The sequence below is a fragment of the Colletotrichum gloeosporioides genome (assembly GCF_011800055.1).
Source record: "Colletotrichum gloeosporioides strain Lc1 chromosome Unknown consensus_42, whole genome shotgun sequence".
Lineage (NCBI taxonomy): Eukaryota > Fungi > Ascomycota > Sordariomycetes > Glomerellales > Glomerellaceae > Colletotrichum > Colletotrichum gloeosporioides.
The window spans coordinates 107,112-130,864 of NW_025544687.1; the positions used below are offsets into that span (position 1 = coordinate 107,112).

The 23,753-nt window shown below is 54.7% G+C and overlaps 4 protein-coding genes across 4 annotated transcripts; 3 read left to right on the top strand and 1 right to left on the bottom strand.

Moving 5' to 3' along the window:
• Nucleotides 1-729: 729 nt before the first annotated feature.
• On the top strand, nt 730-3,117 carry GCG54_00002798 (Vesicular-fusion protein sec18; the record flags this gene model as incomplete). The annotated part of the gene is made up of 3 exons (XM_045402881.1): nt 730-782; nt 845-1,689; nt 1,742-3,117. The coding sequence occupies 3 exons, from the start codon at nt 730-732 to the stop codon at nt 3,115-3,117; spliced, it is 2,274 nt and encodes a 757-aa protein (XP_045264612.1).
• A 10,854-nt stretch (nt 3,118-13,971) lies between these two features.
• GCG54_00002799 (Guanine nucleotide exchange factor LTE1) lies at nt 13,972-19,590 on the top strand (the record flags this gene model as incomplete). Its single annotated transcript, XM_045402882.1, has 1 exon — nt 13,972-19,590. The coding sequence occupies one exon, from the start codon at nt 13,972-13,974 to the stop codon at nt 19,588-19,590; it is 5,619 nt and encodes a 1,872-aa protein (XP_045264613.1).
• Nucleotides 19,591-21,113: 1,523 nt separating this feature from the next.
• On the bottom strand, nt 21,114-22,219 carry GCG54_00002800 (40S ribosomal protein S0; the record flags this gene model as incomplete). The annotated part of the gene is made up of 3 exons (XM_045402883.1): nt 21,114-21,388; nt 21,462-21,910; nt 22,050-22,219. The coding sequence occupies 3 exons, from the start codon at nt 22,217-22,219 to the stop codon at nt 21,114-21,116; spliced, it is 894 nt and encodes a 297-aa protein (XP_045264614.1).
• A 337-nt stretch (nt 22,220-22,556) lies between these two features.
• GCG54_00002801 (30S ribosomal protein S15) lies at nt 22,557-23,582 on the top strand (the record flags this gene model as incomplete). The annotated part of the gene is made up of 2 exons (XM_045402884.1): nt 22,557-22,602; nt 22,666-23,582. The coding sequence occupies 2 exons, from the start codon at nt 22,557-22,559 to the stop codon at nt 23,580-23,582; spliced, it is 963 nt and encodes a 320-aa protein (XP_045264615.1).
• Nucleotides 23,583-23,753: the final 171 nt, after the last annotated feature.

A 23,753-nucleotide genomic window follows, 5' to 3' on the forward strand; every position in this document is an offset into this window, starting at 1 on the left:
GCAGATCAGCGTAGGTAACAGAGGGCAGGCTTAGCGTGCTGGGCGGCATTAGTCAGGCAGTCCCTGAGTGCGTTGGTGGGGTTATTCAGCTGCAGGACGGGACACAGCTGCGGCTGCCCCACTCAAGCTTCGTCTCGTCGCCCATCAGCCCAGCTGAAGACACCGCTGTGACATACGCGTGTTCCATCTTTTCCAGTGCGCTGAGGACACGTTCCACCACTGCAAAAAGGGACCGTCAAGGGAACCCAAATGATTATGTTCGACATGTTCTCACTAGGCAGCACAATTTAAAGAAATACGTGTTTGAAGGCAAACTGAACACATCTACACACCAGAAGTCAGCCACAGTACACGTAACCTTCAGCAGGTACCTTCCAGAGACAGATCTCTCACCTTACCCAACCGACCCCTCCATCAGGCCCCACCCTTTCTCCAAAGAAGCCATGACTCCTGCCTTCCCATTGGCCAGATCCGTCGCATCGGCGACTGTCATTGGCCCTCCTTCCGGGGGGGGGGGTGTCTGACGTCTGTTCGAAGTTGGACCTGGACCAGATGGACATAAAGCCCTCCGCCACTCCTACACCTCAACATCCCTCGACAATCCTATAACAACACCCCATCGTTCGTTTCGTTGACGATTTCCGACTGCGCAGGCAACGAAGGACAAGGAAACAAGCAGACAACCCCTTCCTCACACCAAGACCAGTACCGACACCGCCAGCACGAACCATGGCGTTCGTGCCGAAGAAGGTAGCTGAGCAGGAGCTCATCTACGCCAACGTGTGAGTACATGGGAAGCCTCTTCTGTCTGTGGTGGCCCTACTAACGTTTGCCGGAATCACAGCGTCGGAGTCAGCTACAGAGACTTTGCTCCCCGCAAAGAAGTCGCCGAATGCGACGTCGTCCTCCGCGTCCAAGATCCCATCCGACGATCCGTCTCCGAGTACGTTGTCAGAGCCTGGCCCCGACCCGATATCGAGTCTGGCGCCGTTTGTCTGTCCAACCACCAGAGACAATGGCTAAAGATCGCCCTCACCGACCGTTTCGACGCCGAACCCTTCAACGCCGCTCAGCGCGGTGTTCCGCCCTTGCTGGCCATGGACCTTGAGCTGTCCTGGGCCTCTGCCAAGATCGACCCCAACTACATGTTCAACTACCAGCGCATCCAGAACCTGGTCTACCAACAGTTCATCAGCTTTATTGTGGCCCCGGGACAGCCCTTCCTTGCAGACATCGAGTCCCGCAAGATCATGATGACCGTCAAGTCCGTTACCCTGCCTGGCCGCAGCAAGGCCGACGCCCCAATTACCACGAGCGACCCCCGGGCCCGCGGAATCATCACCCAGGAGACCATGATGAGCCTCTTCAAGGATTCCAACTCTCCCATGAAGCTCGAGGTTGCCGATCACCAGCAGCATTCCGAGCCCATCATCTCCCCCGACTTCAAGTTTGAGGATATGGGCATTGGTGGTCTTCATGACGAGTTCTCTACCATTTTCCGCAGAGCCTTTGCTTCGCGCGTCTTCCCTCCGGCTCTTGTCCAGAAGCTCGGCATCCAGCACGTCAAGGGTATCCTGCTGTACGGTCCCCCGGGAACCGGAAAGACGCTTATTGCCAGACAAATCGGCAAGATGCTGAACGCCCGCGAGCCAAAGATTATCAACGGTCCCGAAGTTCTCAACAAGTTTGGTAAGTTTTGATTGACTCGGGTGGTTTGATCGTGTTGCTAACTACAGTACAGTCGGTCAGTCCGAAGAAAACATCAGAAAGATGTTTGCGGACGCCGAGAAGGAGTACAAGGAGAAGGGTGACCAGAGTGGACTGCACATTATCATCTTCGACGAGTTGGACGCTGTCTGCAAACAGAGAGGCTCCGGCGCTGGAGGCGGCACTGGCGTTGGCGACAGTGTGGTTAACCAGCTTCTTACCAAGCTCGACGGTGTGGACCAGCTTAACAATATTCTCCTCATCGGTATGACCAACAGAAAGGACATGATCGACGAGGCTCTTCTGCGTCCGGGTCGTCTGGAGGTACAGCTCGAGATCAGCTTGCCGAACGAGGAGGGCCGCAAGGAGATTTTTATGATTCATACAGCCAAGATGCGCGACAATAACATCATGGACCCCAACGTCAATCTCGATTCTCTGGCGGCCCAAACGAAGAACTACTCTGGTGCCGAGATTTCCGGTGTCGTAAAGGCTGCGACTTCGTTCGCCTTCAACCGACACACTGAAGTCGGCAACAGCGCTAAGATGAAGGGAGACGTCGCATCAATGAAGATCACCATGGGAGACTTCGAAAACGCACTGACGGAAGTCAGGCCTGCGTACGGTGTTTCTGAGGATGAGCTATCTAATGCTTTGGCCATGGGCATTATCCACTACAACGAAAATATTCCGGCAATTATTCGCACCATCAAGGGCTATATCGACACCGTCAAGGAGTCGGACGTCCTCACAAGGATACCAGTACTTCTCCACGGTCCTCCCGAGTCAGGAAAGACTGCATTGGCAGCCCACACTGCCTCGATGTCAGACTTCCCCTTCGTCAAGCTGGTCTCTCCCCAGCATTTGACCGCTTACCGAGACGAGTTTGGAAAGAAGGACTACCTGACCAAGGTTTTCACGGACGCTTACAAGTCAGAAAAGAGTATCGTCATTCTAGACAACTTCGAGCAGTTGATCGAGTGGAACCCCATTGGACCTCGTTTCTCCAACTCCATTTTGGACCGAATCATCTCCCTGATCCAGACTCAGCCACCAAAGGGGCGTCGTATTCTCGTCATGGTCACGACATCGGAGCGTTTCGTCCTCGGCAACTTGGGTATTCTGAAGCACTTCCGTCGTCAAGTGCCTGTACCTGCCATCTCTGACGTCCGCGAGCTCGCACAAGTGATGGGACAAACTCGCAAGTTCCACACGAGCGACATCCAGCAACTCATTTCCAACCTGCAAAACGATACCAGGTCAGACAAGGTTGGACTGGGTATCAAGACTATTCTCGAGTCAATCGAAGAATCGAAGATCGAGGCCGCCTCGGAAGGTATCAACATGCTGGACAGTCTGGCCGCAAAACTTTCCTCGGCCATTTCCTCCAACGCTTTGGACGCGCAGTAAAAGGATTGCTTCGTTGTTTATCAGTTAGAGTAGAAACACAGAAATAGAGAGGGCGGAAAAGAACCCTAATGTTTCCAGTTTCAAAAACAAAGCTCCCGATCAAGGGCGCACCGTGAATCACGCATTCCGTGTATCTCGATTTGCGACGACGTTGACGTTTACCCATACTAACCCTCCATTGTGTTTGAGAGGGATGACTATTGAGGAGTTATACCTGCATGATGTCTATGCCATTGAATGAAGTGGTGTGGGAGTACCATCGAGGCTACATGTCGACGGCGCTTCCACGTTGCTACTTTATCCGGCAAACATCCCTATCTCCATTGTGCTTCCATAGACTAAATGCACGTATTAGAGCACACCCAGAACTGTTGTAAAGGGAGAAGAGAGGGGAGCGATCGAAAAGGATTGAACGTGGTGCTTTGAAGTTGGACGCTAGAGCTACCCCTTAATGATCATTATCTTTCGTCAAGGCTCCGAAGTTTGTAGACAGGATAGAGCTTCATGGTCTTGTCCCCATCGTGTCAAAGTAACGTTTGGAGTCCCTCATTGTGCTCTGGATTGTATTCTTCTCTCTAATACATTTACTAACAGACGAATTAGGTACGTTAATAGTGTCCTCCCGCACCAGAAAGTCGAGGCCGCCGTCTTCCCAATACCTCGCTCTTCTCGCCTGTAGAGTTTGGACCTTGATCCGCGCCGTGAATTGTTGGACAGGACGCCTGAGAGCTGGAAGCTGAGTCGATTAGTATCAGACCGGCCAGACGGTCCATCCGTGGCAGGCTATTCGCCCGTATAAGGACGTAGAAAAGCCTCAGGCTAGAACTGACTGAACAAAGACCCGGCGTCAGTATGCTCAGTTGTCACAAGACTCTTAGACGCTGTGCACGACGTTAACCTGCTTGGCAGTCCTCGGCTGACTACGTGAATTCCTTCTAGTCATTTTGTGGCTTGTAGCAAAGACACAGGCCTCTGACCAACTTAAATACAAAAGACGGCGATAGGACATTCTCCAATCCCTCTTAGTCGAGTGCCAGTAGAGCAGCCACTCCTTAAAGGTCGTCAATCCAGGCCTTGAAGTTGTCAAGTAGGTAGCCGTCGCAAGTACAAAAGACCAATACTGACGCAGGCCAAAGCCCGGCAATACGTGGTTCGCCAGTTGCGTGAACTCTGAAGTGGACATGTTCAGCCAGAGAAAGTAAGCCTGCCCAAGGAGGTGATGGTGGCGGACTGTGCTACTCAAACAGACTCAACTCACCCTTGGCTCTATCAGTTACAGACGCGTATTTGGTCGAGAATAAGATAGCGATGATGGAAAACACATCAGGCTTCTGGAACCCTGTCCGAAGGCATACTCCAATGTGGACAGTGTGCCAAAGACAAATGAGATTGCAACTGACGGTTCCACAGGATCCAATGTGATCTCGAAGAGCGTCACAATTGCGGTGCTTCTTTCTGTCTGATATATCATGAACTTATGTAGGTGTTTGGGGTCCATAGTCTTGCCCCCTACCACAGCCAGACTTTTGCCATCTCGCGCTGGTGTCACAAGCCTGCGGACTTGTCTCCATGACGGGCTCGTGCGATGCTGCAAACAAACAGCTTGAAAAAGGGCATGGCATAGAGTAGCTCTGACTGAAAAAGCCAAAAAGCAATGGAAATTGCTCTCGATTGGGCGACTCGGCTCATCACGATGACCAATGTCCAATTTCTAGCCCAACCCAACAAACTCCAGTGTTGTTTCGTTAACACAGCAGATTAGTAGGTTTGAGGAATCACTAGCCCCATAGTCAAGAACCACTGCACAACGACAGTGGCCATGTCTTTGGCTATGAGATGGGTGAACGGTCCATCATCGTCTTCTACATCTTGCGCGGCATCATGGAACGAGAAGTGTTCTATCCTTACTGAAGCACAATCCATTGGTGAGAAGAGTTACATCAGTAGAGCTCTCTGAGCTCACCATGCTAAATTAAATTTGAATGAAGACAGCAGGCCAAGTTCAATCGCGAGGTCTCACGAAGCTGAGACCCGCCTCGAAGTTCGAAACGACGACGAGACCTCAAACAACCATCAGCATCTTCCATCCGAACATCTCGGCATCTGAACCACTCATTGTCCCATGAGGTCAAGATCATCGACAGCCCCGTTTTCGCAGAGTCTAGACACGACCATTGTACCCCAAGCGGAAGGTCCCAGTACGCAAGCGTGCCATCGCTCATGCACGGCAGACCCGCAGCAGTCGCCAGCATGACCTGTGGGTGCGAAAGGGCGCAAGACACACAAGCGGTGAGCCGTAAAAAGCGTGCAACTCGCGGCTAATCCATCACACAAGGGCAACATACTCGACAACCTTAAACCGTCTTCGCAACGTCGTCGACTCGCAGAAGCGCGCCCCATCTATTTGATTTCGGCTCTTGTTACGGCGTATGCAGGTTGTGCCCACCACGAGGACTTACCACAGGGTGGAGCGCTTCTGGTGAGCGTACCTGCAATCATCTGGCCTTGCATATGTGATGCCGGCAATGAGCAGGCCGTTGAGACAAGGCGGGTTCAGCGCAGGGCCGGGTCAAAGCGCGCGTGCAGATGGATGGATGCGCCGCTTAGGCCGTCGCCGCCGGCCGCAAACGAGTTGTGTGATTTGCTCGAATGTCGTCGACTCCGGCCGGGTCTCGAATAGACTCGTCGGCCCTTGACGTTATTAAAGCGATCTGCCGGCGAATATAGGTGTCAATATCAACCCGCTCGACCTTCAGCACCCCGAATTAGTTTCCTGACAGGTCTCGTTTAGAGTTCTCAACGGCGGGGGACCCGTCCTTGACAGAGAGACAGAAAGCAAGGCACGCGGCATATAGGCCCCAATCAATCCAGCGGGCGGCAGATTGACGCATCCCATGCTTCGGCTCGCGTGGTTAGCAAGGCCTCCATTCTGTGGTGGCTGTTGCGTGACATTCGCTGTAACGGTGACCAGGGCAGAGGCAAGACCGCCCGCCACATTCTCCCGCCACTGTTGCCACGACGGTGGGCCGCTGGACCAATACTCGAGATTGATATAAGATCTTAGATGGACGAGATAAAGGAAAGACGGTGTGATTGTGTGACTGGCATCAGCACATTTTCGCTCACACGTGCGTTTACCCCGCGGCTGGCTGATACTTTCGCGATACCCCCACCTGTCATCGCAGAGGGCGGGTGTTGCGTCTGTTGCTACCACTCAGCTGCAGTCTGCCGGGATGGAGGATGTCACCGTGAGAGCGACTGGTCGGTCAATAACAGGGTCGGAGTGCTGAAGAAACCGTACGGCTGCGCTTGTCGTTCGGATAGTGACCGACGGGCGACAGCAGACGGAGCAACTCGAGTGCAGCATGCAGGAGAAAGCTTTGGGCAAGGGATTTCTGTCCATGGTTTGGTCAGGGAAGCAACGCGAAGACCCGCGTGCAACTTGCGGTTGCAAGCGGCACCAGTAACAGGATCACTCAGCGGAGCGTACTTTGTTCTTGCGGCAATTGTGGTCCTGAGAAATAGGTTTCTGTCGGTGCTGCCCCTGCCGACAGGCTTCACAGATGAGATTGGGCCACTGCTCGTAGGCGAGCGCCAGGGCATATCCAGGATACCGGGAAGGCGGAGTCCTGATGTCGTTCAAACCCAAGTGACAAGATGGTTTGGCAGTTGGCCAATGCTCCGGGATCCGGATATTGGACGAGCGAGCACTGAGCGAGGGCAACTCCAGGAGAGCATTGTGCCGCAGGAATCACTTCGACGAACCCGGCTGAGGTGATTTCGGAGCTGATGTTCGTCGGAGGATCGAGACGGGGTGACACTCGTTTGCGACGTGCAGATTTGGAGCAGGATCAAGGTTGGTTCCAAGGGTCGAGGGGTAATATGTGCCACCTGTATTAGCCAGGAGGTTATCGCTGCCGCGTAGTCTGATTGTGATGCCAATGTGAAGTAGAAAGACGGCATGATGGCGCCAGGCGACCGGATGGAAGTCACTAGTCAATGCCGAAACCTCCGGGTGGGGGGTTCAACCTTGGGGGACGACCAGTTCGCAGCTTGTTTGCTACGGGCTTCAAGGGTCCTGCCTTGCCCTTAAGCTCAACTTTTTCGTTTGCAATGCCTGAGCGGAGAGCAGACGCAGTTGAAGCCTGCTGAGTCTAGTAGGGACGAGCAACGGATGTTTGGCCTGGCAACGAAGTCCGTCTCGCTGGAGGCCGCGGAAGACCGGATCTGTGCCGATGAAGCTTCAATATGAGATGTGATGACTTGGCGACAAACCAGGCAACGATGAGTCTATTGAAATTAGTGATGTTTCCCACTATCCTGGTTATGGGATGTGAGTCGGTCGACGGCGGAACCCCAGTTGCTGTTGGTTCAAGACGTAGTGTACGGCGATCAGAAATTGAGAATCGCTGACTTGATTATGCAATGACGTTATGAAATGGATGACAATGCAAGCAAGATACATGGAAAGCTGTATTCGAGAGCTGAGCTGAATTGAATGTAGCATTCTCCATATGTTCATGACGCTTGACTCGCGGAAACCTCAGCTGGAGTCTCTGGAAGACATCCGAGCCAGTGAATTGGTCGCCACAAGGCACTGTCAGGGTCAGCCTCCAACACTTCGGGCCATAACGCCGCAAATACCTGCATGCAAGAGGCGATCCAGAAAAATGAGATCCTCATCCTTGTGCAGCATCTGTGTTTTCTCCAGGTTGGGCGTTGGGCATTGAGATCAGCAACGCGAAGCTCTCGCGCGAGTCACTAGCACAGTCTACCAGATGCTCTAGGCTTATCTGCATCGCAATCCCACACGTACCGGGAAAATAATGTGCGTGATATTTTTGACATGGCAGCGAGATCATATGACGGATTAGCGGTCGACTCTCTTCGCACGTCGCTGTTGGCCGTAGCCCCGGGACCTGCAGCAACTTGTGCTTCCTCGCCTCTTGACCGTTGAAGTCGGAGGTTCAATACCGGATAACACGCCGTCCGGTCACGACTTGTATCAACTCCGGCGTTTTCCCGAAAATCGGTCACAGACTTGTTGAGCCTCTAAGCCTCGTACTCAAGTTGGCATTGGCACCGATGGCGTTGCTACAGCATTGCAGAGCGGGACGGCGGTAGTACCCTTCATTGCGCTTCTAGACCGAGCTATGAACAACCGGCTAGCAGACGCTGCTAAAATAAGATCTTTCGGGGCCGAGGTGCTCAACGCCTTGATGGCATTGACAACAGTCGATGGTGGAAGCAACCTTGGCTCCGATCCCTTAGATGGAGACGACTGAATTTTCTTTTCGACCCTCTTCGACGCATGGCGTAGCAAATCTTGACCCAGCTGGCAAACCCGTGCAGTCTGAGAAGGCAAAATTTGGACGGAAACAGGCGTGGCGAACGTCGACAGTCTGGTCGGAGTGTGCGAAATTCGGGCGCCGCCTTAATCCACTTCCCGGAACGCAGAATTTGTAATGGCGTGAAGCCGTTGATTGTTGGCGTCCGCTGGCGGGCGCTGGTGGAGAGCAGAGAAATTCGACTCTAAGTCTTCATATCTCAAGCCCGTCACGTACAGCAGCTTCAGCGGTCAGCCCAGCGAAGACGCTTTTTCGCAACGAGTCCACAAGGCCACAGGGTTGTTGGTTGGTGTTCCGCTCCGGTCGCCGCGGTTTGGACGGTCAGAGGCCGGGGAATCTGGAAGGATGACGAGGAGGGGAAGCCCGGTGAAGGTGAACGGGACCACCTGAAAAAGAGATTCTCGCGTGGCTGCCAGTGGCTGGTGTCGCCAACCCCTGCAACAATTTCCGATCCTGGTCTCTGGTCATTTAAAAGTGTGATATTAAAGGAATCCCAGCGGGCGGGGGCACTGCGTTCTCGAGACCCGTCAACAGCCGGCGAACAGTGAATCAATTGCAAGACGCGCTTTGCTCACTGCTGTGAGCCCTGTATCGTGAAAGGACACGCCACAAATCGACGATGGATTCTCGTGGCCAAGCTCAAAGGTATTCTGGAACACGTCGTGGGTGCGACCAACTCCTTCCATGACCCCTGCCATTCCTTATTTAGCTCCACGCACGTTTGGACCGACGACGCGTTGGTGTCGTCAGTCCCACTGAGACACACAATTGAAGCTTCGTCATGGCCCATTGGTTTCTTCGGAAGACAACTGGATTTTGAGACCACCATGTCGACGGTACCTTGGTGTGGATGTCGGTGTTCTGCAGTGTGTCAAGTTGTCGAGAAGACTGCAGTTGTCATTGACCGAAAACCAGGGAAAAGGTTTGTTAGCCGACCCCGTTGCTGCGCGTCTGCGGGGTGTTTCCGTCCCTTCTTTCGGACTCTCTCAGTGGATGGCCGACGGATGCCACGCGGGTTCGGAGTGACAGTCCAGGGTGCCTGAGGGGTAGCTCAGCATCCCTTTTTGCCCTTTTGAATCACCAGTGTCAGAAGGGCGGGGTGCGTCCTCGGGATAAACACTGAGGGGGTAAATTCGTCGAGCCCTGCAATCCTTTGTGCGTCTCATCTGCAAGTGTACGTCGTGTCTTGGATTCCGGTCCAGCCAAAGAACCTTGTATTGTGCGAGTGATCATGGATCGACAAACTCGTGGCAGCGGCGACAAAGGACTAGGAGGGATTGCAGATCTCCATGCCCGAATGCCTCGTCTGAAGATGGCTCACATCGCATACGTGCAAATTCTTTGGCGCGCGACTCTGGCGCCAGCCCGTTTCTGTCTATCATCAGATGAACAGTTCTCTGCGGAGAAGCCGCAATCGCGGGCAGATTTCCATTGTTGAGTTTTGTTTGTTCCTGCTAATGGTGTGGCATAGCACCAAAGCGACGCGCATCAGAAGGACGAGTACGAATACTTGGTATGACGAAGGAAGGTACTTCTATACAAGAAATACCAAGAGGACCGTTGTGTGCGCTGCAGGCAATGTGATCTGAGTGCATCTCGTGCAGGCCTCCTTCCCCTTTCCGGAGCCCCCCTTCATCTGATTCTGGGCACACAGCCCTAACCAATATCCTTGACTAGAGGACATTCCGTGAGTGTTCTGGGAGGTTTCTGTCGAGGCCATCTCAGGTACCCGTATCTGTGCTGTTTGCGGCGGCGTGGCCCGTCAATCAGAGCCGGTTAAGCGGGCAGCCATCACGGCGAGGGGCACATTGCGATGGTGATTGGCCAGGGAAGGGCTTGACAACGCTGCAGCGTGCATGGAAACGACAGAGGCACAGGCAAATGCAGAGAACCGGTGAGTAGCGCTGCTACAGCATGCTGCGAGTTTCACGCGCATCGTGATCCGGAGTCTTCCTCTTCTGTGCCTCTGTGCCGTCCCTCCGTTTCGGCACACAGCAGCAGAAGCAATGGCTGTATCCGTAATCTGGCACAAATAGGAAATACTTGTACTCTGTAAATACCGAGCAGCCTAGGCGTGGTGCAGGGTATCCATCCACGACAATTGCGCAACACGGCGGCTCGTAGCGAGGTGGATTGACACACGGTCGTGGTTTTGGGGAACGGTGAGCGCGGGATGTGCGTTTGTTGTTGTGGATTAATTAGGACTCGGACGCAGAATGGATCATTTTGGTTGAGCAAGGAGGACCTTTTGACGATGCTCGAGTGGTGTGCGTTTCAGTGCGGTTCAATTGCAGAGACCCAGGGCAGGTTCTTGAGCCCCATTTTGGTGCAAGAGACAGCGATGAAAGGTCGTCGGTTCGCGTGAGACAGAGACAGGGCCGGGAGAGCGGTGCATGGCGACATGGGCACTGGTGTACGTATTGGTTGGTGTTGGCGAAGGGAGCGAAGCGGAGAGGCGTCCAGTTTTGATCGGCTGGGTGCTGGATCTGGAGGTTGCCCTGTCAAATGCTGGGGTTTGTGCCGTCCTCTTGTCTCGCTTGGTCTCGGCCGCCTCGCTTCGTGCGACCGGGAGGTTGGATGCAGAAGATGACATCAATGGGAGATTCCAAGATGTGGCGGCCATGGCAGAGGAGAGGGCGACGGCGAAGGAGAGCGAGGGCGACGGCAATGACGGAAAAAAGGGTCTCGACTGATGGTGTCCGTACCTACGCAGTATCAGTAGGAAGGTACTGCGTAAGGTTGCAGGTGGTGTTGACGTTGGGGGTCCATTGGCAGGCTCAGGAAACACTCCTTGCGTCAGAGAACAGGTGGAAGGATGGCAAACAACCGCCTGCCATTGCCGTCTCGTTTCTTCTTTTCAGATGTTTCTGGAGGACCCCGGTCGGCATGGTGCCTGGCACCGAACAGTGCATTTCGCAAAAGGTGAAGCATTCGGGGCAGGGCGAGATATTTCGTCACGGGATGGTGTCCAAAGCCTGGCACAGAACAGTGCACGTATTGCGCATTGTTGCTGTTTCCTCAGATGATGGACCCAGATCAGACCAGGCACCTCGCGTGATTTGTTTCTCCTTTCTCGGATCCGATTTCATCTTCATCCCCGTACAAGAGGCAGCGGCGACGGCGGCAGCGGCAACGTGAGAATCAAGGTTAAAGGGCCTGTAAAGAAGGTGCATCCGTACTTAAGGTAAGCAATAAGGTGGCAGGCAATACGCAATAGGTGGTGGTCGTGCATGCCATCAATGCCATGTGGTTTGTCGGACGGCAGAACTAGGTTGTAGTTGCTGCATCTGCGTCTGCATCGGTAGTCTTTTTGGATTGGTGCGTTGGTGGTGGTGGTGGTGGTGATGGTGATGGTAACCACGTTCAGTCGGCGATGGATGACTGAGCAATTCAACTGGAGGAGTCAAATGAAGTAGTCACCTCACTGGAGGAGGAACTGCAGGCCGAGGGGGAGTGGTGGACGGGAAGGTACAAGTGCAAAGGACCCTTGCCGTGTACGGTATCTTTGTACCTTACCTACCATAGGTACCTTAAACCCCTGCAAACACAAGACTGGAGCCCCGGGGGCCCTAACCGTGCGCGCGGTACGTCGCTAGCAAAACTCTCAGCACTGAACAGGGTGGCTCGCCCCTCCCCGTTGGCGGTGCCTCGTTGTTGGCCCTTGCTCGGCATCCCAGGACCAGTGGCCCGACCAGCCACAACGCTTGGAAAATTAGCTGGTGGGGTCCGAAAGGTCAGCCCGACAGAGTACGTACCTGGTGTGCCGTTCTTCGAGTGCAATTTAGCAGCCGCTAACCACGGTGGCCCACTGGGCAACCAAGCAACCACGCGAACCGCCGCTGCCCGCCGTTGGGAGGCGCACCCGCAGTTCCTGCTCCAGACCAGACCAGAGGCTGTTTCCCATCCTGTCCACAGTCCAGGCTCCCTGTGCTGACCTATGTTCAACTCACTAGGTACTGCGTAGGTTAGGTTTGTTGTTGCTCCTGGCTGCCGGGCTGGCTCCTGCTTCCTCCTGCTCAGGTCTCCCCGTGGTGTCTGCACCAACCTATGTATTCATCCCGGATCATGTTCCTCCCACCTCTGGGCAATCATCCGGTTGCTTCTCTCAGCGCATTGAGCAATAGTAGAAGGAATATTACACGCTGTTCCCAACCATCACATTATGCCATTGACCACCCCATTGATCAGCTCCTCCAGCCTCCAAGACCTCGTCCGCCGCATCTTCTTATTCCTGTTCCCTGTCCTTGATCTCCCGCCTGACAGAGAGACACCGAACCCGCCAGTGAGGGAACAAGGGCAAGGGACAGGGAACAGGGCACGTTGGGCCTGACAATCAGTCGGCGGTACGTACCTAGGTGCCTACCAGTATCACAGTATCACAACACCTCAGAGTCAAGTCTTCTCCAGGGCAGTGGGCAGCACCCACTGCTGCAGGTCTCCTGCGGTAGGTAAGGTACGGTACCTATGCAAAATGAGAGTACAAGGCAAGGCAGGGCAGTCCCAAGTCCCGTCCAACAGGCCAGGCCCACGGACCACCACCCTCGCGCTGAACTTGGACTTGCCCATTTCCCGTTGTACACAGGTACCTTACCTTATTCCTGGCTTATTCTTCTGCCCTTCCCTCCAATTCCGAAATGCTTGTTGGTCTGCCTCACCTACCTTACCCTCCTCACCCAATTCACCTCTTCTGAGGCATCCTACTTCATTTCTTCCTTCCTTCCAGCCTCGAATCTGCTTCTCCGAATCCCTCGAATATCTAATCTTCAGCAGCAGCACCCGACGAACCCGATAGACCGACGGCCGTTGCGCGATCGAGCCCGCCCATTTGCATCTGCGTCTGCGTCAGCATCAGCATCTGCATCCTCCAGTCACTGTCGAAGCGCACCACCATTCCCCGGCGCCCATCAGCCCTCAACCCTCAGCCCTCCACCGACCGACTTCAAGGTACCTTACTCTGAGGTGGACTATGCCCGTTGGACGCCTGTGCTTGGGTCTTGGTCTTGGTCTCGGTTTCTGCTCCTGCAGCCTTTGAGCTTTGCTTTGCTTTGCGTATCTCCTGCCATCTCGCCGCTGTTGTTGCTTCTTTATGGCGTCAAAACGTGAGTTACCACCACACCCGCCCTGATCCCATCTTTCCCTATCGCCGTCTGTGTCTGCCTCCCCGTTCCACCTCTACTCTAAACTCGCCTCTCGGGTCTTGGGACACCACGGACCCGTGAGGGCCCTTGGTTCAAGTCTCGAACCACTGCTCAAAACCCGTCTCGGTCGTCCGGAGTCTGGAGCCTAGAGCCTGGAGCCTTGACGCAAAATAACCCGCCCTTCGCTTTGACTTCTCTCCAAACTACTACCCTTTTTCTACGCCGCCTGGCCCATCGTCACATTCCGTCGACATTCCACCCTTGGTCTCACCGTTATGCTGACCAAAACACCTCTGCGACCAGTCACTTCAGCGAGCAATACCTGCTGTTCGCAGCTGTAAATCATCATCGCGATACCGGCCGCGGCCATGGAGGCCACCGAACCGCTGTCCTCGCCAACTGGACGCGGCTTCAGCGTGCGCTCTCCCCAGTCGCCTCACTCTCCCCGCTCTACCCATCGCGATCAGCCTCCCCAGAGTCCTCTGAGTCCGAGAAGTCCCATTTTCAGCAGCGCGAGGTTTGGAAAGCCGCCCAAGTCAGCTGGCGGAAAGGAAGGTTCTGGCGCTATTACCGGGGGAAAATGGACCAGCAAGATGCGCATGCCAGGCGCCTCGGCGAAGCCGTTGGTTCCCGTGACTGAGAAGAAGTCGGAAGAATGGAATCTGAATCAGTCACCCGCTCGCCGTTTGAGGGCCAACAGTTCGGCCGATGACAATAAGTTCGACATCACCCCTGATGGAGGCTCCGCTGGTCGGGAAGGAAGGCAGTTTACCGTTGCCAACGTGGGGAACAATGGACGGATATACTTAAGGTGGGCTTCCCCTGGTGTCTGTTTTGCTGGTTGCGGTGACCGTTGTTTATTTGGTCCCGCACGCCGCGGCAGGAATGATGAGACCTGGGCGCAATCTCGCATTTCGACCGGAAACGTACTGACAACATACAGACCGACAGTGCGGCCCGCCAACCAGAGGTTTCCTCAGCCAAATTTTGTTTTTCCCATAACGCCACCTGGGACAGCCGGCCTTGATGCCTTGACCGAAAAGCAGAGACAACAAGACGCAACTGATCTTCATCTCAGCCAGTGGACAGCCACGCCACCTACTCCCGCAACGCCTGCAACGGCCACATCTCCTCCAACGGTGAACAACAAGCTCTTTTTCCCTAGTCACGCCCCACGGCCTTCCCAGCATAGACGTGCACATTCCGACTCGACGGCACATGATGGCGCGACGAGCAGGAACTCCGAGGCCGAGGGCTTCAAAATAATCATTTCCAAGCCAGGAGAGGAGAAGCGATCAAAAACCACCGAGGATCTGGACGCTCCCGACATTCCTTTGCTAGACATCGAGATTCCAAGCTGGAAATTGGGCAACCCACGGTTTACTGCTAGAGGCACGGCTTTCTTCAGAGGATCGAGTTATGCGCCGACAGAAGAGTTTCCCCGCTCGAGCAACGTTTCTTTCCTTCATCGAACTCCCACGGGCGAACTTACCCCGAGAATACCAGAGTCGTTCTCTTCCAGGAAGCCCACCCCCATTTCGATACCTCAAATACGACTGCCACCCTTGGAATCCATGGGGCCGGCCGTATCCTTCAGTCCAGCTCCCATGACAACGCCCCGGTTGCCCCCCATCCGCTCGACCTACCTGTCCACTCATCTGGTCATTGAACCGGCCATGTTCGATGCTCTTACTTTCAAGCCGGCATGCGATGACCGATCTTTGGTTCGCTACTCGCCGTCTACAGGCGCTGTGACCGCTGCAACGCCACCCCGCCTAGTGGCTGAAATCACTTCGCCCAGCTTCCTCGACTATGAGCTTATATCCGACTTCTTCCTCACGTACCGGGCCTTCCTGGAGCCGGCCGACCTGCTCAGGATGTTGCTTGCTCGACTAAGATGGGCACTGGGCCGAGATGATGAGATTGGCATGGTTGTGCGAGTTCGCACCTTCGTGGCAATGCGCCACTGGATCCTCAACTACTTCATCGACGACTTTGTCATCGAGTATGCTCTTCGAGTGACTTTCTGCAACTTGCTGAACGATATGGTTGATGAGCTTTCCACCGATCCGCGAGGACGAAAGGTTCAACTGAAGATTCTTGCTGAGCTGAAGAAGTGCTGGCGACGTGTGTGCGCGCAGTTTTGGGATGGACCTGAGTTCGATTCCTCCCTGGGCCCGAACGTACCCATCGCCCCGGGTGGCATTGCGGGTCATCGAAACGCCAGCCTGGACCCTTCATTTTGGGAGCAAGACGGTGCTGCTCCTCAGCTAGATTCTCTCTTCGTCCCTATTATAGAGGACAAGGAGCAAGCCAGCTTCTACGCAGACGTTTCCCGCGCCGGACACTTTGGGGACTCTCAACCCATTTTGGAGAGACCCTCTACGCCGGAAAACCAAAATGTCCAAGAATTTGACAGGACGCAAGCAGCATCACCCACTAGTATTGTGAGCATGGACGTCATTTCCTGCTCGTTTCCTGGTAAGACCACACGAGGAGCTCAGCCGGCTGGCAATACTACGTTGGGTGCTCACCCAGTAGCACCATCCAGCTCCGTCTACTCGAGTGCTGGTCCGGTAGCAACGACACCGAGAGCCCTGGTCGGGAAGCGCGTCAGGCCCAGCCACGGACACAAGAGAAGCGGAAGCCTGACTGATTCTCTCAGAGAAAAGCAGCATGCAGCGGAAAAGACGATATTCCAGGAGACCGAGTTTCTCATGTCGCTGCCTTTTGCTGGCAGTCTCGTCAGGGGAAACTTGATGCCTCCTGGCCAGCCGTACGTTGAAATGATGTCTCCTAGTCTTAGCGGCGAAAACCAGCGACAGACCACCCTATTCCAAGTGCCCCCTGAGCACAGAAGCACCGCATCGGCGATGTCGGGACAAGGTATGAGGAAGCTGATCGGCAGCGTACGACGTGCGCTCAGCACGCGAGGACAGAACGTCTCCCCAACCCAGGGCAACTTCATCAACCTTTCGCCCATTGGACCCCGTGGAGCCACCACTAACCGGCTGCCTGGGACCGCCATCGTCCCGCAAGCTCAACCACGACTGAATGGCACCCGGCCCCCTGTTCGACTCGACCTATTGGGTGCAGAAATTGTGGAGGACTTCAAGAAGGCTGTTCGAGAAGACGCCGCGGTGGAGGCTGCGGCAGATGCTGAACGACGCGGCTATCTCAATCCGACCATCGGAGCGCTGCATAGTGCACTTCCTGATGGAGCCCTGGATTACTCCGCGGCCCATATCACGTCGGCCTTTGGCAGCAGCATCCACGACAATGACACCCTTAGACCTGTCAGCGACATGGCCATTACCACCGGGAGCAAGTCGATTGTCATCGTCGACGACACAGTGACCAGCCCTCTTCCCGCAATGCATGGAGCAATTCCAGTCAATGATTCCGTGGAGGCCTTTGCCGATTCTTTCATGCCGCCTGCAGCTGATCCGACACCGCCGAACACGCCGCCCGGACATCTGATGGGTACCCCTAGACGGTCTTCATATCTTCTCAATCAGCATGTCATAAGACCGTCTCTATCTGCCGATCCCTTACCGCCATTCGTTCCTGACTTAGCAACGCTGGGCGATAGTCAGACACGTCCCTCTGTAGACACTGATCGTCCCGCATCAGACACTGTAGGACTGATTTCAAGGCGTCCCACTCTCAGAAGATCCGTGAAGAGGCATATTCGTCAAAAGTCGAGCAGGACCAATCGCTCCCTTGATTCTGCTACGATTCCCCGACGTGCTGCCTCTTTCGGAAGTGCTTTCAACCCACGCTCGACAGTGAAGAGCTTCGATGCGACGACTTACTCGGAGAACTCGATTTCTGACGAGGACGAGCCCAGTCCTGTGCCTGAACCTCTCCGCATCCTGAGACGACGCCCCGGCGGTGACCTGCGAGCTGTAAATAATGTCGGCGATTTGGACGCCTTCCCACTGCGTAAGTCGCGGTCTGCTGGCTCCCTCACGACGTACTCGGAGTCTATGCGAAGCTCCTATCTGCAAAGCTCGAACCATGATACCAGTGCCTTCGTCGACGTCGTCTCTAGCGAGTTTTCCCACCAGGACAACGCGGAAACCTTCTCGCTCGGGGCCCTGGCAGAACCGTCAGCCAAACGTCAAGTTTCTCTGTTCAGCACACACTCGTCTAAACCAATCATGCGTCCATCTTTCGAGGCGGAGGCACAAAAGCTGGCACAAATTCCAGACGATGCTGACGATGACGGCGGAGTTGAGTCGGCTCTACTTAAGCTGGAGGGCAAGTACGAGAAGAGAACATTCAAGCTGTCCATGGAGCCCGCCAACACCCCTCTTCCAGGTGTGATCGCAGAGATGGTGGCAAAGAATGACATGGAAGGATCACCCAAGCAGGGCAGACAAAACCGGCACTTGCATGTCTTGCCTGGAGATGCGATCCCGACTCACCAGCATCAAGAGGGACCTGATGCACATGCAAGTTTCCTTGATATTCCTCAACGACCGCCCACAGAAACAGGCTCGTTCCTATCCGAAAAGTCGGGAGGATCGTATTGTTCGATCCCCCTTTTGGAACGAGATTTCTCAGATGACGGCCAGAGCAAGGCAAGCGTTCGCGAGTGGACCAATATGTCCATTCTTCAGGGACCAGACGACGATATCACGCCGGCTGTGACACCTCGTCCCATGGAGGACACTGGATCCCATCATTCTTCCTACGAGTTCGTTCGTAAGACAGAGAGTATGGAGAAGATCAAGTCAGGTGACACAAAGGCGCCGCCGAGCGAGCAGTCATTCCTGGAGGACGATAGTGATGGAGAGGACGACAATGTTTCCGACCTATCTTCCGAGCTTTCGGCAGAGGTTGTCGAAGCAGACGAGTTTGTCGCACCGAAGCCGCAGGCGCCCAAGTCACATCGCAGCGCCTCGATTTTGGAGTTCGACCCTCGTCCTCTGCGAGAATCAGTCGTTAGCCCTGTTGACAGCCAAAATCCTCCCTCGCCGCCAATGACACTCGTCCAGGCTCTTCGTATGTCGCCTGAAGCTGCCATGATCCCGGAGCTCCGCGAGAGTCAAGTCTTCCAACGGAAGCCCCTGCCGCTAACTCCCGACGCAACTCCGACTGATGCTTTGTACCTCAACTCCCCTGCTGATCCCACTGGTACGAAGGAGGCCTTGCGCGGGCAGCCAAAGATACCTGACGAAGAGCGAGAGTCGTCATTGAGATTCTCGGTACATCTGCCCTTCATCCTTGCCTTCGATTCAGAGATCTTGGCCCAGCAGTTCACTCTCATTGAAAAGGACGCTCTGAACGAGATTGACTGGAAAGAGCTCATCGAGATGGGCTGGAAGAACGCAACCAACAATGACTCCAGGTCTTGGGTTGACTTTCTCCGGAACACAGATGCTCATGGCGTTGAAGTAGTCATCGCTCGCTTCAACATCATGGTCAAGTGGGCCTGCAGCGAGATTGTGCTGACCCAGAACATTGAAGAGCGGGCGCGCTGTATCATCAAGTTCATTCACATCGCAGCTCACTGCCGCCGCTACCGCAACTTTGCCACCATGAGCCAAATCACCATTGCTCTCACGTCGATGGAGGTGTCGCGGTTGACGAGAACTTGGGCCATGGTACCGCCTTACGATATGAAAACTTTGCAAGAACTCGAGGGTCTTATCTCCCCCACACGAAACTTCTACAACTTGCGTGCGGAGATGGAGGGAGGCTCAGACGATGGTTGCATCCCATTCGTCGGCATCTACACCCATGATCTTCTATTCAACGCGCAGCGGCCGTCTGAGATTGCTAGCTCGCCGACAACCGCCCCTCTGGTCAACTTTGAGAGGTGCAGGTACTCGGCTACCATTGTCAAGACATTACTTAGGCTACTGGAGGCCAGTACTCTGTACGAATTCCAGCCTGTTGAGGGCATCACTGAGCGCTGCCTCTGGATGAGTGCTTTGAGCGACGAAGAGATTCGCAAACACTCTCACCGCCTAGAGTAGGCCAACATTGGCACTGCTCGCGGCATCTATTACTTAATTACGTCATTTTCATAATGACGGAGCCTATAAGGCAATTACGACCATCGAAAGATACCCGGATTTTGTACATGTGCTTCTTACGGATCACGACCTTCGCTCACGTTTCCTTCCCCAAACCTGTATAACAAGCACATACCCAAACTACACCTTCGTTTAAGGCTTCTTTCAGCGATCGTCGTTCTACACGACCCTACTTGAGGTGGCATCCTCGAGGTAGTGGAAATATACCCTGTACTGTTAATTTTAACAAGATATCACAAGAGCATACACGGCTCGGATTGGAGGGTGAAGTAAGAGGTGGCCATGGTAGGCCCAAACATGCACATAGATACTTATGGCAGTCTATACCCCAACTCAGCGTCATTTGAGCGAGCGAGCGAGCGATCAGGCAAGCACAAGGAGTTGTTAGGAAATGGGACTTTTGGGACGGAACGAAGATGTCGGGCTTCCTAGGCTCAGGGCTTTGTCTCTTGAGCGACGAACGTTCAATACCCCCTTGCATGTTAGATTTATACTCTAGGCGAGTAAATCAGAGAAATGTTTCCAAAATTAATAATGCTACTCCCATTCGTGACTCTTCTGGTGGCCCCTTGCAAGTCATACGCGTGTAGTGATCCGGTTACCACTCGCCAACAACCATTGTTACTTCCACAACTGTCCAATCATGAAACGCGACCAAGGAGATGACCGAGGAGATGACCGGCATAGACAACAAGCCGCCTTAGGCTCGCCTTTCTGCTGCCTTTAAGCCGTCTTGGTTGGGAACGGATTTCAAGATGTCGCTTGACAAACCAAGGGCTAGCTGGGAAAATTCGTCCTGCCAGATCGGCGGATTTTGGTCTGATCTTTTTGTTTCTCGGTAGACTGTTACGATCGACGCATTGGAACGAATGTTTGGCATGCCAATACCGGCAGTGAGATGGCTTACAGAGAACAGCAGATGGATGACAGGACGTGGGCGTTCAGGACAGTTCATGGAGGATACCGAAGTCACGTCACCACTCAAACACATGTGGAAGCGCAGGTGAGAGACCAACGACGGTTGTGGTATTTTGCAATGCGAGTTCTTCATCAACCAGAAGCCTCGAAGAGTAAAAGGGCGGGATAACGATCAAGTCCACCCCTACTGGGCCCACAGGGCTTTCCCTCTCCCCCAATACATGCACAATCCAGAGTATAGACTATATCACGGATTTGGTTCGAGTATCTTTCCCTCATTAGTGCGGCCGAGTTTGAACCCTTTGCCCCAAGATGCTACCAGCAATCATAAACAACTCCGGGAAGACGTATCTACCATTTTTCCATGACCATTGCTGTGTTTTCCCGCCGACCATTTTTGCAAGTGTTTTGACGAATCGCTTTTTCAATCCCACACTCAAGGGAGGGATCTTTTTCTCGTGTTCGTTTTGTCTTTTTGGTTTGTCATTGTCCGAAGTCCCTTTCGTTTGGTCCACTACCTGACCGACACCGCAATATCAGGAAGTTTACCACTGAGACTCCTTGGGAGCGGCAGCGGCAGAGGCCTCGCCGGCCCAGTCGCCAGCGGTGCCGGCAGCGCCAGCGGCAGCCCAGTCACCCTCAGCACCGTCCCAGTTGGTGGCGGCGGGGGCACCGGTGAAGCCAGCGGCAGCAGGGGCAGCGTCCCAGTCACCACCGGCGGCAGGGAAGCCGGACTCGATGGCAGCGGGGCCCTCCTCCTCAACGCCAGGGAGCTTCTCCTCCTCAACCTTGTCCTCGGCCTCGGCCTCAGGGTCGCGGTCTGTTACGGCGCAAGCGCGCACTCGGTTAGCCATTGTCCAGCACCTTTGTCATAAACAGCGAGAAACACATACAGAAGTACAGATCAACCATGACGTCCCAGGGGGTCTCGCGGTTGTAGATGGTGCCGCGGAGGCGGAGGACCTCACGGGCGAGCATCCACCAGACGAGACCGATGGAGTGACGGCCCTTGTTGTTGGTGGGGATGGCAACGTCGACGTACTCGGTGGGAGAGTCGGTGTCGCAGAGGGCGATGACGGGGATGTTGACGTAGCTAGCCTCCTTGATAGCCTGGGCGTCGGTGCGGGGGTCGGTGACGATAATCAGGCGGGGCTCCTTGAAGGAACGGGTGATGTAGTTGGTGAAGGAACCGGGGGTGAAGCGACCGGCGATGGCAACGGCACCGGTGTGGGAAGCGAACTTGAGGACAGCGCGCTGGCCGTAGGGACGGGCGGAGATGACGCAAATGTCGGCCGGGTTGTCAATGGCGGCGATGATGCGGGCGGCCAGGACAATCTTCTCCCTGTAGGTTGGCGCAAAAAAGTCAGCGAATGCTGCAAATCGCTGCTGATGCGCGCGCAAACAGGCCAAGGAAAGAATTTTGGTGTATGATTTTCCCTCCTGCGTCGCAAGCTCGTCGTCTCGGATCGGTTTCTTCTTACCAGGTCTTGCCAACGTTGATCACGTTGACACCGTCGGCGCGGGTCTTCCAGAGGTAGGGCTCCATGTGAGTCTGGAGGTTCTTGCTTCCCAGGTGGGCTTGAGCTGCAAGCAGCATCTCAATGTCCTGGGAAGTGGCATTGAAGACCGAGGGCAGGTTAGCGGGAGCCATCTTGGGCGATTTGGGTCGATCTTCCACGGGGGTGACGAGGGGCGACTTGGTGGTGATGGAGGAGTATTTTCGATCAAGAGCTTCTCGTGAGGAAAAAAGTTCCAGGCAATATTCAGAGAAGTGTGCGCGCTCGCCTGCCCTGACCGCGCTAGCCGAACCGGGACTAGCCGGACTTGGGGTCGCAGCTGGTTCTCCCGGCACGTGATGATACGCACTAGGCCGAGTATGGATTATGGCCCCACCCTTTCGAGCGATTGGAAGACGGGGCCATTGAGGCTGGAAATTTTATGGCGACCCTCCACGCCGATGATCGTGTTGAAGGGGAACTGTCGCCGCCATGCCTCCCAGATTACAGAGCCTGCAACGGCTAGGCACCGTTAGCCGTAAGCTCCAGCTGCGATTCAATGTGTGAAGGACGTGAACCGACGGCTAATTGCTCGAGATAGTGTGCCTGCGCCCAGCTATGAGGCCAGCAACCCCGAGCTTCCTCCCCGTGGTCCAAACCGCCAACCTCTCCCTTAGGGAGCGGAAGCGCAAGGCGAAGTCAGACCCGTACCGATACCAGCAGGCGCAGCAGCGCAAGGCCGCCAACGTGAAGAGGCAGGCTGAGATCCAGGCGGAGAAGGACGCGAACTGGGGCGACCCGATCCATGGCATCCCATCTCCCTTTGTCGAATCGTTCGACTCGGCCGGCCAAGCGCCCAAGACACCCGATATCAAGGACGGAAAGGGCAAAATCATCGCCGAAGGCCATGCGCTTCCGACAACACCGGGACTGCTCAACCACCTGGTCACCCGCGACGAGCTGGAACAAGTGATACAGAAGGCGTACACCCTCACGAAGCCGTTGAAGAGCGACAACCCCGAGACGGCAGACCCCGTCAAAGAGCAACAGGCGGAGCAGGAGCACGAGAAGAACCATGCTAAGGTGGTGGAGATTCTGAACCGCATTCTCTCTCTGGAGAACGCCAACTCCAAGATCCTTCTGCACAGTAACATCAAGAGATGCGTGGAAGAGTTTGGACGTCACAACACCGACAAAGTCCTGAGACAGAAGCCAAAGTCGGCCCTCGCCGACCCCAACGCTCCCCCGAAGCCCGAGAGAGCCGGGCCCGACACAGGAAGCTCAGAGGTGCAGATTGCGATCCTGACGGCCAAGATCAGGAAGCTGGCCAAGGAGCTGGGCCAGAACCGCGGATACAAAGACAAGCACAACAAGAGGAATTTGAGAGTGCTGTGCCACCGGAGGCAGAGGTTGATGAGGTACATGGAGAAGAAGGAGAGAGGCAGTGAGAGGTGGACAAGCATGCTGGAGAAGCTGGGTCTGTCACCAGCAACCTGGCAGGAGCAGATCAGCTTCTAGGGAATGAAGATAGAAGACTTGTAAAACTCAGACTTGTAATTGTCCTCTATGTACAATATAGCGATCGGTACAGATGCTGATCTCCCCGTCATGAACCTGAGCTGCCTCCTTGCGCCGTGATGAACCTGCCATTGAAACGATGAAACACTGGTATTCTACAAAACTTAACAG